This window comes from Emydura macquarii, unplaced genomic scaffold (genome assembly GCF_026122565.2).
Source record: "Emydura macquarii macquarii isolate MOO-44397 ecotype Brisbane River unplaced genomic scaffold, CSIRO-AGI_Emac_v2 contig_1947, whole genome shotgun sequence".
Taxonomy (NCBI): Eukaryota; Metazoa; Chordata; order Testudines; family Chelidae; genus Emydura; species Emydura macquarii.
The window spans coordinates 663,174-678,912 of NW_027132084.1; the positions used below are offsets into that span (position 1 = coordinate 663,174).

The 15,739-nt window shown below is 39.6% G+C and overlaps 1 protein-coding gene across 5 annotated transcripts in view; it reads right to left on the reverse strand.

Moving 5' to 3' along the window:
* The window catches only part of PTK2 (protein tyrosine kinase 2), a 340,248-nt gene that overhangs the window by 21,562 nt on the left and 302,947 nt on the right, over positions 1-15,739 (reverse strand). For 4 of the 5 annotated variants that reach the window (XM_067558327.1, XM_067558323.1, XM_067558322.1 and 1 more), the window contains 4 exons: positions 14,086-14,197; positions 10,624-10,710; positions 9,369-9,506; positions 7,372-7,503 (listed from right to left, as the gene is read on the reverse strand). In XM_067558327.1, the coding sequence (XP_067414428.1) occupies positions 7,372-7,503; positions 9,369-9,506; positions 10,624-10,710; positions 14,086-14,197 (469 nt within the window). The remainder of the gene's footprint in view (positions 1-7,371; positions 7,504-9,368; positions 9,507-10,623; positions 10,711-14,085; positions 14,198-15,739) is intronic. The other variant, XM_067558324.1, reaches the window with a different exon arrangement.

Here is a 15,739-nt window from a genome sequence, read left to right on the forward strand (position 1 = left end):
CCAGGGGCCATTCACACCTGTCTCTCTGAGCATCTGCAGAGAGCAAACAATCCTTTCGACCCTCAAGAGTAACCCTGTAGTTCATGGGGAACTGAGGCACACACAGTCTTCACAAAATATTAGAGAAAATTCCGTTTGTCACAGGAAGTATTACTATCCCCATTTTACAGACAACGAACGAAGGCACAGTGAGATTAGGTCACCTGCTCAAGGTTACATAGGAAGTCTGTAGTAGAGCTGGGAAGTGGGCCTAGATCTTTTGAACCCCAATCCAGTATCTTAAAAGACCAACTCTTCCTTTCTTCTCCATAAAGCACTCAAATAAAGAGACTCCATGCTGACAGCAACAGACTGATAACTACACTTATTTAATAGGGTGAGTATGCAAATATATATACATAAAATAGGAAAATATTAAAATACAACTCTACTGTGAAAAGTTACTGTAAAAACAACAACCTGCTCAACAGACTCATTTCATGCATCAGCAACAGAATTGTTTATTAAGGTCCACGTGGTTAGATCTATGCAAACAAACTCATTGAAAGCAATGGTGCCTACAGGTAACTACCAACTGATGATTGCTAGGCAGAGGACCATTTAATATCCATTTAATTTATATACATCTTATTAAAAATATAACTGACTTGAAACCATCTAGCTGTGCACACACAGCCAGCCTCTGTAAACACATGTACTTACAATTATCACCCTTATTCTCCAACCTCTGGCTCCTTCTGGCTGTCTATTACATTCATTTATTTGGTCTTGTCTTCAATTAGCTCAAAAGCTCTTTTGACATAGGCTCTTTTACTGTATGTTCCTACAATACGTACCACAATGGGGCATCAGGGCCTTTAATACCTATCTATATAAAACGAACAATATAGATAGCCCTTTGCAAAGAAGCATATTTCCCAGGGGCTAGCAGGTATTGGCCTGTAGTACATGTGAATACTTTGGAAACTTAGAATACAAACACAACAATATAAAAACTTTCAGCCTCAGTCTAAGAATACAATGCTTAATGACTAATGACAGGCACAAATGGCTGTCTAAATCCCTTGAGATAATTTCCATTCTGATTTATTCATGTGTATAAGCTGTGGGTTATCGGCTCAACAAAGCTAGAGTTCTAAAGGCAATCCTATTGCAGCTTTGATCTTTCTAAGTGATAAAACTTCACTGACCCTTGGTGCTAACATTGGAACAATGATACGCTGCCAGAATTTTAACAAGGAGCTCCCTCAAAAATTTTCCAACTCAGTCAGGAACAATGCATGCGACATTCCCTGGATAAAATATTTTACTCCTCCCACCAAAAAATCCACCAGTTTCATACTTTATCCATCAGTCTCCACTGCCAAACCAAATCTCTCAAGCTTTCCATTCCCTACCCCATGCCCAGTACCTTTTGACTCATCATGCTCCCCTTCCCTAGAACCTTATGGAGACTTCCCTACTTAACAGTGGTGGTGGCAGCTGACAGGTACTGTGTGGCTGGTTGGATGGGGAGTGGATCCCCTCTGATGATTAGCTGGGCTGGGAAATATGTCTCCTTTGGTTCCTGAGGTGGGCAGTAGAGGGATGTTGCCGGTACTTGTTGGGGCAGGAGTGTGGGGGAGGAGTCTCAGGGCATATGGGATTGGGAGATAAAGAGGCGCAAAATTCCCAGGGAAACCAGTAAGTTGCCAAGCCTTAAGAAATGAACCCGTCCAGCCAAGTGGCATGTCCTGCAGAGCCTATTTAACACCATGATAAGGGATAGAAACATTTTATAAAAAAATGAAATCTCAAGATGTTGGAAAAATTGATAGTTTAGGATCTCATATTCACCTGCAAAAGCTTATCACTTGCCAATGGAGAGTGGATTTTTCAAGCCCTGATTTTGCTCATGACCCTTAATGCTGACTATAGCAACAAAACCACCTTCAAATAACACTTCATATATTTTCATAATATGAAGTCTCTCTCTCTTGACCTTTCAAACTGTGGGGTTGATAAAAGGTTCTTTTCAATGGCAGAAGATACTGAATATACTAAGCAAAAATGGAAGTGTAAGCAAAATATTTTGTGATTGCTATTGCTACACGTTTCTTTAGAGCAGGAAGAGATTATATCCTTCTGGTGATAAATTCAGAGTAAATCTTACAGTAAATCAAAAGCCTCCAAAAGTAAAAGTGGATTGCTTGTCTACATCTAATAAAGACCGGTCTCAGATATATGAATGGTTTTGGAAATATCAACAAGGAGTTTTCAGAAAGGATGCATAGGATGAAGAACTGAATGTAATCTGTTGTACTTACATTATTGTTACTCATTAATAAAAACATATTGGTATTTTCAGGACATGCCAACCTATAACATCTTGGTAGGGTTTTCTCATGATAAAAATTAAAACCCTCTTTTAGTAGCAAGTGAATCAATTACTCTTGAGTTACTGTTCTCAGCATCAAAGTAGGACAAGTATTAAATCATATGCATGTTTACTCAAAAAATAAACAACAAGATAAGGAAACTATGTAAGTTATTTAATCCACAGCTAATTCAGAGAAGGGAATATTAAATTCTTAATATAGCACTGTTCTCTCTGCCACAAGTGCTGAGAAATTGCTAAACAGAATTTCAGACTGTCAGTACTAACTTGCTTTGCATATTCAATCAGTTTTATGAAAGCTACTTTCACTGATTATAGAATCATAGAAGATGAGGGTTGGAAGGGACCTCAGGAGGTCATCTAGTCCAACCCCCTGCTCAAAGCAGGACCAACCCCAACTAAATCATCCCAGCCAGGGCTTTGTCAAGCCGGGCCTTAAAAACTTCTAAGGATGGAGATTCCACCACCTCCCTAAGTAACCCATTCCAGTGTTTCACCACCCTCCTAGTGAAAAACTATTTCCTAATGTCCAACCTAGACCTCGCCCACTGCAACTTGAGACCACTGCTCCTTGTTCTGTCATCTGCCACCACTGAGAACAGCCTAGCCCCATCCTCCCTGGAACCCCCTTCAGGTAGTTGAAGGCCGCTATCAAATCCCCCCTCACTGTTCTCTTCTGCTGATTAAACAAGCCTAGTTCTCTCCGCCTCTCCTCATAAGTCATGTGCTCCAGCCCCCTTATAATTTTTGCTGCCCTCCTCTGGACTCTCCAATTTGCCTACATCCTCCCTGTAGTGGGGGGTCCAAAACTGGATACAATACTCTAAATGTGGCCTCACTAATGCTGAATAGAGGGGAATAATCACTTCCCTTGACCTGCTGGCAATGCTCCTACTAATGCAGCCCAATATGCTGTTAGCCTTCTTGACAATAAGAGCACATTGTTGAGTCATATCCAGCTTCTTATCCACTGTAACCTCCAGGTCCTTTTCTGCAGAACTGCTGCCTAGCCAGTCGGTCCCTAGTCTGTAGAAGTCATGGGATTCTTCCGTCCTAAGTTCAAGACTGATAATTTCTTCTCTGCCCATGAAGTAATTTATATTTCAGTGCCATTACAATTTCATTCCTTGTTTGCACTGTCCCTGCTAGCAATAATCATGGCATCAGTGTTAAATATTTTTGTGTTGTTGTGTTTGGAGCTACAGTTTCCTGTTGCAAAAAGAACAGAAAATTCTGAGTCCATGGGCAAATCTGTTTTCCTCCTCGTAAGCAGTGGTTGTACTGACCCAATAGAGTCTTTCTTCTTAACTCTCATTGTATTATAATAGGAAATTGGTCAATTTCTGTTCTCCCGAGAAACGTATTTAGGAGCTAGGGGTATGCAGGATATAGGGGTATGCAGACTGCCTGTGTAACCAGAACTGATTCTAATCTCACACTAGTGCAAATTGGGAACATCTTCATTAAAATCAACTGAATTACACTAGTTCAAAACCAGTATCAGTGGAGAATGAAATCAGGCTTTCACACATCTATTCTCTACACTCAGGAAGAGGAATAATCCTCTGAAAATCTCCTAATTTTAGGTGCATCGGGCAGGAAAAGAACCATGTTTCTGTAGAGATTTTCTACCAAAACTCATAGTCTTAAGGTTTTCTAAATGGAAAAGTTCTCTTATCAGAGCATATGTGGAACTCAGCAATGGACTTGGGACAATAATGAACTCCGCTCTTCTTTCTGAGAAAAAACAGGAGCCACAGATGGGAATTCCTGGTGAAGAGACCAGTGATTTCTCACCAGATCACGAAGAATGTTCAGAATAAACCTCACATTGGATCTGATTCTGCACCCTTACACATGCAAAACTCTTGTGACATCTTCAGGAGATATGCACCTATAAGGTCTGCAGATTGGGCCTGTTGCGAGCTGAAGAAATCATGCAAGACACATTGAAAATAATCTTTGTGGCCAGTAAGAGATTCAAAGGAAAGGTGAGAGCATCTAAAAACAAATTTCTCCCCCTTGACGGACGTTAGGCAGTGTGGATTTAACAGGAAAGTTCATTAAAAAAATGTAGATAAAAAAGAAGCTTTTAACCTTCGTATTTATGACTATGGCCCATTAGAGACATGTGCCAGTAAACTTCCTTCCACCATTTTAATTTCCTCAGGAATAAACCTGGAGAATGAAATATCATTTTCAAGAAGTGCTAGTGTTAATTAAACAGTTTCCTTCAACAACATACTATGGATTCTAATATATTATGCAAATAAAATGTTAGCTTGTAATACCTAGCAATATATAAATCTCCATCCAATCTGTATCTGGCATCCAAATACAAAACCTGAAGTCTCTGATCAGAATAAATACAAAGAAGTTGGCAGGAGAAGAGCTACAAATGAGGGGAGCATACTTCCCCCCTCATTTACTAAAAAACCAAAAATAATCATACCAAATGAGATTTTGGAATTTTGCTTGTGTCTCTCCCCACTTGCAGTCTCTCCATTTCCTCCCTTTTGTATACCTCAAAAGGTTCACATCAGGACAATCCAACCTTCTAAGGAAGGTACAATGTAACTGCTCTCAGAGCCTGTCAATACTACTTCTAATTTTGCTGGAGAATGTCACCTGAGTGCCAGTGATGGAAAATGAAGGCTGATAAAGGCAGGATGAAAAATAAAATTCCTTCAAGCTGATGCTAAAGCTATATTACAGGTCAAGAAAACCTTCCAATCAGTCTCAACTGAAGCTGTCAGATCACCTCATAGAACTATCCAGAGTGGTAAACTGGGTTAGCCATTCTGAGTACCTATATCCTGTGTTTGAACTGAGTATCTAGAGCTGCAAAGAACTATCATCCTACTTAGCTGAAAAGATCATGCACATTTGAAAAGGCTTCCCAAAAAACCTGGATCTGCCCTGTCTGCAGCCACCAACCAGTAGTTTGCTTGCATTCCTGAAGTTCAGTACATTAATTCATCAAGAAGTTCTGTATACCCAAAAGGAGTCTTGACCCAAGACTTGTGAATCCTATCCCAAACCCTTCCTGGCTTGAAAGAGTCATGAGCAACTGGTACCACTCATGACTAAAATAGCCAACACCTCCTCCAGTACAGAATGCTGCAACATGTCTCCTCAGCAACACTGCAAATACATCAAGCCTGTCTTCCACTCCACTCGCTTCTCACAGAAAACTGAGCCAAGCTCAAGGTTCTTCAAAGCAGTCAGTGGCCTGGGTCCAGAGACCACCTACAGCTCCAGGAAGACAACTGTGGTCGACAAATTTGTCCATTTGACACAATGGAACTTTCTATAATAAGCGTAAAGCTCATCTGTGCAGGAAACAGTTTTCTTGGGGACCAGTTCAGGACAGTAGGACAAACTCCCACAGGAAATAAGGACCATCAGAAATCTCACTGTCTTCCACTCTAAGTGCAAGGTGCACATCTTTGCCTTTGCCTTCTGTAACATAAACATACACCAACATGTGTACATTATAAAAAACCAAAACATTCCACTGGGCACACTTCTCCTCCTGGGGAAAGTGAAAAAGCAGGAAAAGAAAAAACATGTGACAGATATTAGTCATGATGCTTAATGCACTACTGAAAGGTGTTCAGTTACTGCAGTGGTAAACACGGCATAAGAATCTATAAAGAATAGAACAGAGCATTGTTCCTCGTCCTGTGGCCTGACTGCGCTGTCTTTGCAGTAGGGATGTAAAATATTGTTTAACTAAACAGACGTTTACATGATAAAAATTCGTAGTTTAAACATTTAACAATATAATATTTTACATCCCTAGCTCCAGCATGCTGTGTGCTTCCCCAGTGAGTGGCGCCGGCCCAGGGCGCAGTGCGGAGTGTGGACACTGGGATCCCCTCTGTTGAGTGTGCTCTGTGGCAGCTATACCACATGAGTGAGTGGGGGAGGGCATGGGGGTCCCCAGGATTTGCGGTCACAGCTGCTGCTTCTCCGCCATGGAGCTCTCCCCCAGGGGGAGCTGGCTGTGTTGGGGAATGGAGGGGCTGTTCGGCCAGTGCAGCAAGACACACACCTGGGGGGGAGGGGTGGTCTCTGCGCTGCCTGGGCCACACTCCAGCGGCTGGAGTGGGCTTTGTCTGGTGAGGCAGGTGCCGGGGACAGGGAGGGACGAGGCCTTGGTTGTGCAGGCTAGAGCAAGGAGGTGCCTCTGCCCTGGCTTTCCATTCTTCACCCCAGGTGTGCGGAGCCCACTGCCCTCAGCCCACAGGAGGGAGCAATAAAGCACCTCCAAGCTCTGCCCACCTCCCGAGCCCACCTACCCCCCCACCATGCTCCTGGCCCTGCCCCAGGACCAGGGACACTCCCGTGCCTGCCCGACTCCCCAGACCCTTCACCTGGGCACACCTCAGCTGATGCCTCCTGGATCACTCACTCTGCTGTTTGTTCAGATGGTGCTGCCACTGGCACAAAAACCCTGAGCCGCTGGGGTTCTCCCCTGGACCTCTGCACGTGTCTGAATCCCAGCCCCCCCATTGTCTCTCCCTGCTACACCCTGTCCCCAGTCACTCCCCATGTGCAGTGAACGGTTAAACGGTTAACACAATTTGTAAATGGTAATATTAATACTTATCGATTAACTGTTTAATTGTTTGCTATTTTACATCCCTACTTTGTAGCACTCCCAGTAATTGTTAGTCTGAAGGGTAAGCATCTGAACCCAGAACTTGAACTCTGAATCTGTGTTTTGCTGCTAATATAGATGGTTAGGAAACTAGAGTTTTGATTCTCCCTAAGGACATGGGTTTCACCCAGAAAAGCTGGACTATGGCCTTGGCAAGAAGAGAAAAGGGATGATTTATCTGCGGAGATTAGGAAATCAAAGAAATTACTCTCCCCAACTCCCCACTTGTTTTTTGTTTTGTTTTTTAAATTACACCCTCCCATCAATTTCTCTCACTATTCGTCCAGCAGACTGCCAAAGAGATTAATGGTACTGAGTAATGTATTACCAGGAATCTCTCTTCTTTTTCAAGCCAACGCTGATCTTCCTCCATTTCTTGTTGCTGTCGTATCAATCTCTCCTCCATTAGATGTGTTGGTAGGACCTGTCCCATTCCTCGCATGTCCAAAGTGCCAGATTCCTAAGAGGAAAAGCTCAAGGATTGCCCTTTGCCTACAATGGCAGAATGTCACGGAACTCAATGGTTTTCATACACAGTTGAGAAAACTCTTGTTATAAGAGAAGGGATTTAGAAAACCCAAAACCTGTAGTCCAAGTCAAGCATGATTCTCAGCTGTACTAAAATATTAAAGTGGCACATTAAAAGGGACACATTCGAGCTGTAAACATTTATCTTGCCCTGTTTATTATTATTGGAACTGAATGAATTTTAGAAATCTATTTTACTTTTTCATAATTTTGATGCTTTTTTTTTTTTTTTTTTTTTGCATTTCACTCAGCTTGGATGATGAAAACAGATTTGTCAGATGAAAACAGATTTGTCAGTTTTACTGTCTGGGTCTTGGCATTAGCACAATGTTTGGGTTGCTAGCACTTCAGGATAATGTTTCCATCCAAACAAACAAGCTCCCTCCCCACCTATTTCCACTGAGACTTGTACAAAATATCATGGGATTATTTCTATTGTTAATAGATTTTGTAAACTTCTTGTTTTACGAAATCTAAATTTGGTCCTAAAGTACCTGACATTGTCCTCCTAAAGTGGTTCTGAAAGCACTAACCACAAGAAATGTAGGCTGGGGTTCTCACAGAAGTCAAAGAGAGTCAGGTGTCCAACTCCCATTGAAATTCAATGAGATGCCTGTGAAAAACCCAGCTGCAATGTATTAATGATGAATATGCACAAAATACATTATGTTCTTATATTGACCTCACCTTCACCCCTCCTTGCGTGCATATAGGGCCAGATTCTATTGCTCTTGTTGACTACTTGGGGATTTAGGATATTTATTTTGCGTCTGCAAGAATGGAAGAAACTGGCCAATAACATTTTCATCATTAACTAGCCATTCCAACCTCATGGAGGAATCCTACAACACCAACTATATAGTGAAGATACCAGCCAGTACAGTATAGGCAGAATATACGGTCAAGTCAACCAAGTGCTCTCTTAGGCAAACAAAAGCCCAAATATGGGCTTCTTTGCATGACACATTTCTGCTGCCCTATATTTAGCAGAATATCCCCACTTCTCAGTTCTGTTCATGCTTAACAGGCAGAGAGAGAAGAACATCACCCACAGGGAGCAAACGGTCTTAGTAAGATGGGACCTGCATGAGGACCACTACCATGAAGAGATAAGGAAAATAAGGAGAGGTAAAGGGGCTGCAGGGAGAAAGGAAGGGAAAAGGATAAAATGTTGGAAGGGGAATGAAAAAAAGAATTAAAGGGATGAAGTGGGGAGAAGGGTTGGGGAAAGAATATGTCAGTCTGTATTGCTCTTAGTGGTGTTGGGATGCTGAGATATATGCTATAATCACGGAGAAGCCTTGTATTCACAAAATGCACTAGGTGTCCCTAACACTGTATATATTTTATAATGGACGATGAATTAATATACACTTTATTTAGTATAAACTTTCCCCCTCCAATAATAAGTATTAAAAACTTTGCTCTAGTGTATTTTGTCTGAGGCACTCAAAGCATTTTATAACTATTAACTTAGTCTCAACTCCCCCTAGAAGGAAGGTATGTACTAATATCCCCATTTTAACAATGAGTAAACTCAGGCGTAGGTGTACCACAGCTTGCCCAAGCTTATGTAAGAAACCAGTGGCAGAGCCAAGGACACGATTCCCATTCCACTACTTTTACTGATAAACAGCTTTCCCTTCTTTCCTTAAGTGAACGATTTCAAAAAGCCCAGAAAAATCGACTTAGTTTCCCTAGATTAAACTTTAGAGTTGTATTTGCAATTAAAAAAAAAAAGCTTTAGAATGCAATTACTGTACAATGTGCAATAAACTTGATGAAAATTCATATTACCTCCATGGTAGGTGGCCACATTGATATTTCCTGAGGCCTATGGTTCCAGGAATCTGCTTGATCCAAAAGAGATGCCTGGCCAGGGTAAATGCTGCCTGCCATGGCTGGTATCCCATGAGAACCAGGATAGCCAGAGACCTATAAAAAGGAAATTCTTGATGATCATATTGAGGCCCCCCATTATGCTCCTCCATGTGTTATGATTCTCTCTAATGTGGCCAAATCAGAGAGCATAATAGTAAGTGCCTCGTTTTATTTTTAAAGGAAAAGAAGATAGAGAATCAGAAGAAAAGGAAGTCAGCAATTCAAGCTGAAATACGACATACCCACAAATACTGCTTTAATAAACCACGTTTATTGTGTGAGAGCAAGCGTCCTCAAGTAGTACTAAAGTTATGTTTCAACCCTATTAGCAGAGGACATCAAAATCCCTTAATGAACAAAAACATACCAATCAGTACATCTTCAACATAGGAAATTACACACACAGCTCTTATTAATGTTAATAGGAATCGTGCACATATCTCCCTATGAACTATGCTAAAAATGTACCCCCTAGTGTATATTACAAGCTTAAATCCTGAATGACAGCATGTAATTATCATAGCTGCAGAATGGCCTGACAATTTCTTCTCTGTAGAAAAAAAACAAAGTAATTTTAATGAGACTGAAGTATTTTCATTTAAAAAAAATGCTGCTTCAATCTGGATGCTCTGCAGCTTTGAGCGAATCTAAGAATTCTTAAACAATTCCATGACAAAAGATGTTTTAGAGTTACATTGATGAGGCAAGACCAAAGTTAAATAGACAAGTACACTATGTGTTAGCATTTGGAGAGGGCTATCAACCCAACTGAACATGAAATGCTTCAAAGAAATCACTGGGGCTCACAGCTTGAATAAAGCCAAAGTAATTAGACCACTGAGTCCTATTTTGACATGCAAGTAACTTTGTTAGCTAAGTGTAAATTGTCACATGCATGTTATATGAACACTGAACTTCCTCGATAAATATGAAAAAAGTTTATAACTAATTTTAGTGACTAGAGAGTCAGACAAGCAGTTGACTTGCTTGCCATTTGGTATCAGCCTACCAGGCTCAATTCTGGTCTGACACTGGTGTAAATCAGAAGTACTTCCATTGAACACAGTGGTGCTAAACTGGTATATGCAAGAGGAGAATGAGACCCACTACATACAAATGGATGATAAACTATATTTTAAAACAGCAGGCACAAAGACTAATAATATTTTACCTGATAATGATTGGGCTGTACCATATGCTGTGGACTAGGATAAAACCCTTCACTAGATCTTGGACTGGGGTAACCAGGCCTGCTGGGCTATAAATATAAAAGAATGCACTTTTTAAATATAACAACCATATACGTAAAATACAACAATCAAAGCAAGTTATTTTCAGGAAAGGCAAATTTTCTCATACTACTAAACTTATATGAGATACTTCATGAAAGCAAGCTTCAAAATGTAAGCAAAATAAAGATTGTAGGAAACAATAGAGTTGAGTGAATAATTCATTCAATGAATTTTGCGTCTTTCTTTTTGCAAACAGTTTAGGATAGTCTCAAATTTATTATTCAAAATTATTTGCTGAACAATTTCTATTAATAACTCTTGTTCTGTAGGTTCTTTGTGAGTAGCTGTCTGAGAGTATCCAATAACCTAAACTATGGGTTGGTTCTGAGAGGACACACTGTTTAAGCATAATAATTAAAAATCAGGTTTCAGGTGTGGATGCTCATGTTTCCAAGTTCATAATATGCTTCCTGCTAATATTTGTCAACATTTCACATCAATTTTTGGTGAATGCTGCTGACAGTTAACTCCCTTGCTAGTATATTGGTCTAAAATGAACACAGGTAAAGCAACCTGAATTATTTCTTGGAACGAATATTCACAGAAATTATCCTGAGACACTCCCTGTGCTCAAATTGTTAATGTCACAGCTCATGTAATTAACTGCCCCAAATTTTAATCAAAATTTGAATTCCAAGGCACCTTGGATTATTTATGTGTTGTTTTGTAACCCATCCCCAATCTAGTGAAGCAGCTAGAAATGTCTCCTCTTAGAATGGACAGCAGCATTAAGTATAGGTGGTAGGCTAGCAAGTGGCCATGAGACTCCTTGCCTGGCATTAAGACAATCAATCACGTTCCTCTTTAGGATTAAGTGCAACACTTCCTGTAGCTGTACATTGTCTGGTCAATGGTGAAAAAAGTACTAACATACACTGCAATATGAAAAGAAGCCTGCTATTCTGTGTCTATTCATCGAGGAGCACACAATTTTTGCTGGAAACTGTATACCATGTCTGTCTGTGGCTACCAAATGGTGGAGATATTGCTTACAGTGACATACTTTTGTCATCTAGAAAGAGCAGCACCACTACTTCGTCACTGGTGGCAAGTTTGCTGACTTCTTCACAAGGATATGTTATCAACATCAGCCTTCAAAAGATTTTCATTTCTTTAGAGATGAGGAGACAGTGTCGCTAGTTGCAGGGGAGCAGGAAAGAATCAAGTGCAGAGAAAAAAACACCCTCCAAAAACCCTCACCAAGCGAATCAGCTGATGCAGTTCCCTGGGATCATAAAAGGAACCAATACACCATCTCTGCAATTGCATCATTTCATCATCACTTCATACAGAATGTTGTCAACAAGATTTATTGCGACAACATTTCTGTTTGATTGCAAGGTTTCTAGCTGTACATAGGCACAAGATGTGGATATGTCATTTCACAGTACGAACTGTTGTGATAAAAACTTTGTTGTGAGTCTATTGGTATACATACAGTTTTGAGTTTGAAGCCTAAACCCTTCACTGTATCTATATAATGGGGCTGAAGCTCTGTTACAATGAAAAGAAGAAACAACCAAATGCCATAATGAAGAAATGATATGGATTCTAAGGATCAAAGGCTTAAAAGAAGCATGAAATCCCATGTTCACAAAATTCAACTAACTGGTTTTCATACCATCAGTACACATCTTTAATATTTTATTGAGAAACAGTGTAAAGCGATGCCTTAATCCTGCAGTTAAATTTCACATGTATAGAGTCACATATATAAAGAGAATAACTTGAACAGGAACAAAAATGATCTAAAACCCTCAAATAGAAAGTGGTGCACAATAATGTGGGTATCAGATTTCAAAACCAGCATACTTTATCAGGTCCCAAGCTCATTAAACCACTGCTTGCAAAGACTTTAATGTGCTTTTCTAATGCAATTATAATTCTTCATTTATTACACTAAAAAAGCATTTTATCCATCAGATTAAGCTATAAGAAGACAACATTTACTCCCTTCATCAAACAATGTTTTAAATTATTAACCACCATTGTTATTATATGCAATTTATGTGCTTTTGCCAATGCATATATTAATGACAATCTATGACAGCACCAGATCATGACAGTTAGGCCAGGTGTACACTACAGACCTATGCTGGCATACCTACGTCACTCAGGAGTGTGAGAAATACACATCCCTGTGCGACCTAGTTATACCGACCTTAGCTCACATTGACATAGCTACCACCTCTCAGGGAGGTGGATTAACTACGTTGATGGGAGAGCTTTCATAGGAGCCATTTTCACGTAAGCGCTGCAGTTGCACCAATGCAGTGTTTTAAGTGTAGACCTGCCCTCCATCTTAGTTGACTAAATAGATGAATGGGCTTTTTTGCATTCATTCTAAAACAAAAAGTTCAAACCATTTTTCCTTGGGCCATGTTTCTTATCCTCTTGACCCTGTTAAAGTGCAGAAGTGGGGCTCACAACTCTCTCAGGCAACAAGCTAAAGATGGGTTTAAATTAAAAAAAAAAAAAAAAAAGTCCCTGCCTTTTACCAGGGCTCTTTAGGGATGCGTGTGGCCGAAGCAGAAAAAACAAGCTGATAGAGCAGCAGCTGCTGGCTTCAGGTTTTCATGGTCAAGAAAGAACCAGTATTTGGCACTGGTATGGTGACTGAATTTAAGGAGGAGCTATTCAAAATATTGGCGACAATGGCTCTTATGAAGAGTCACTGAAGATAGTGGACTTTGGATCTGCTCAGTGCCTTGCAGGATAAGGATCCAAGACTACATGGCAGTGGTGTTCAGATGCAAAACAGACAGATACCAATGAAAATACAAAAATACATAAGGATCCCTTAAACTGTAAAAAGGAAACCTTCAGAGAGGAATCTTAACATTCTCTTCAGAATAAAGTAAAAATGCAATTAACTCATTTCTATCCACTCACTATTATGTTGTAAACTCGACTTTATAATCATCAGGGATCTCACTAGCTATTAATTTACAAGAAGTAACACAGACAGAAAGAAAGGGGAAAAATGTTTAGCCCCAGGCAAAACAATTTAATGGCAAACTATGCTAATTTTTTTCAAGTTACATGACCACGAGAAAAGAGGTAAACAAGAGAAAAGTTAGTACAGTACTGGCTAACAGTCTGAACTAACACCATAAAACTGCTGTACAAATCAGCTCTACTAACTCAGCATATAGAGGCTGGGTCCTTAAAGTGAAAACTATCTAAAGTATTGTAAAATTAATAAAGTGTCATTAGCAAATAGGGCAAGAGGAGGGAGTTTTCTGGCTTCTCTCTTCACTGAACAGTATTTAATAGGTTAATGGAATAAAATAATAATATTGTTGAATGTAAAGTATATGTTAAAAAAAAATCTTGGCTACCTTGGGAGGGGCTTCATCCGATCCTCCTGAATCCCAGGACACCGTGACTTGTCGCCTGGATTCCATTCTCATTCGTTCTTCTTGCTGCAGCTTCTCTTCCTCCAGTATTGTACTAAGGAGAAAATAAATGTTACACTGAAGATAAATAATATTCTGATTCAGTGTCTACTGGACCCCATCTCCAAATTTCTTTCAAACCCCCAGATTAATGGATCTCAGCCTGCAGACTGATAGGAATTTACAAGATAAATAAGTCTGCTTTTAAATAGGGAGAGGGCTGGTTAGGTTTCATAAAACTAATACTGAGGGAAAATACCATTGCAAAATTAGCAACTGAAACACAACAATCTGGATATGCAAAGATATATGGTAATGAAAGACGTTTTTAGAAAATTATGGGTGATGCTGCAGAAGAGTTTTTCATATGTGAACATTTCTTTTGATCTAGTGGCACAAGGCATAATTATACTGAGAAATCCCAAGAGGCAATTAATCAAGCACATACTTGCAACATTTATTTTTCATATGGAAATGTTCTATTGCATCTCTGAAAAAACAAGCTGCAGATATAATCTTTATGAAGGCATGAAAATCTTTTAGTCCTACTGAAAAATTAAAAAGAAAATTTTAAATATGACGACTTATTACATTTCAGCTTAACTAGGAACACATTTAATAGATAAATTCAGCCAAACAGAAATGCGATGGTATTACCTCAGACTCTTATTATTCAGGCCAAAAGCTACAATTTCATCAAAATATAAAACACTAGTAAAAACTAGTTTGCTACTTACCACTGTTCTGACTATTACAGAATACATATATATATATATAACATAATACTGCTGCCTCTACAGCAGCCTCCTCCCAGTTCTGCTATGTGGATTATTAATCTTGGATATTTGCCATTTTAAAAATACTTAGAATGCAGCTTTCGAACAGGAGTTAAAAATTTGCTAGAGCTGCATGCTACATAGATTCTTCAGGTTTCTGAATAGGTCTGATTGTTTTCATATCAACCTCTCCAGAATGACAAGCTAATCAATCTTGTAAAGGAGCAATTCCCATGTCTTTACCACCATTCAGGAGTGTGTAATAAGGAAGCTCATTCAAAGTTTTAACCTCCTGGTTTAGTCCACTAAAAACACTCAGAATTACACATGCACAGGATGAGATCAGATGTAGCAGTCCATTCTAATCTGGGAACTTTCCTGCTCATTTCAAAAATAAATTCTGCTTGATTGGACACTAAAACTCTGCTGTTTCTCTTTCAGCCAAAAACAGAAAACAGCTAATCTAGTCTAACTGCAACAGAACTAGATTTTTAAAATGCTGCTGCTATTTCAATCCACCGCTACTGAAGTAAAACAGACTAATGTCTGAACAAAAATATACCATGCAAAATCGGACAAAGAATTTACTAACAGTAATTCTTATACCATTGCTGCAGAAGCAAAACTCTAGCTAGGGTAGCCCAACAGATAGAATGAAGCGAGAAAATCATTCTGTTCCTCTTTTTCCTTCCTCAGGACCAAGGAAATCACAGTTAAAAAAAAATCATTCCTGAAACTATCAAAAGCCACCAGTAGCTTTGCATTTAGGGTCAGATTCATATTTCAGATGCAGGGCACATATCACTTGAGCAGCTTGAGAA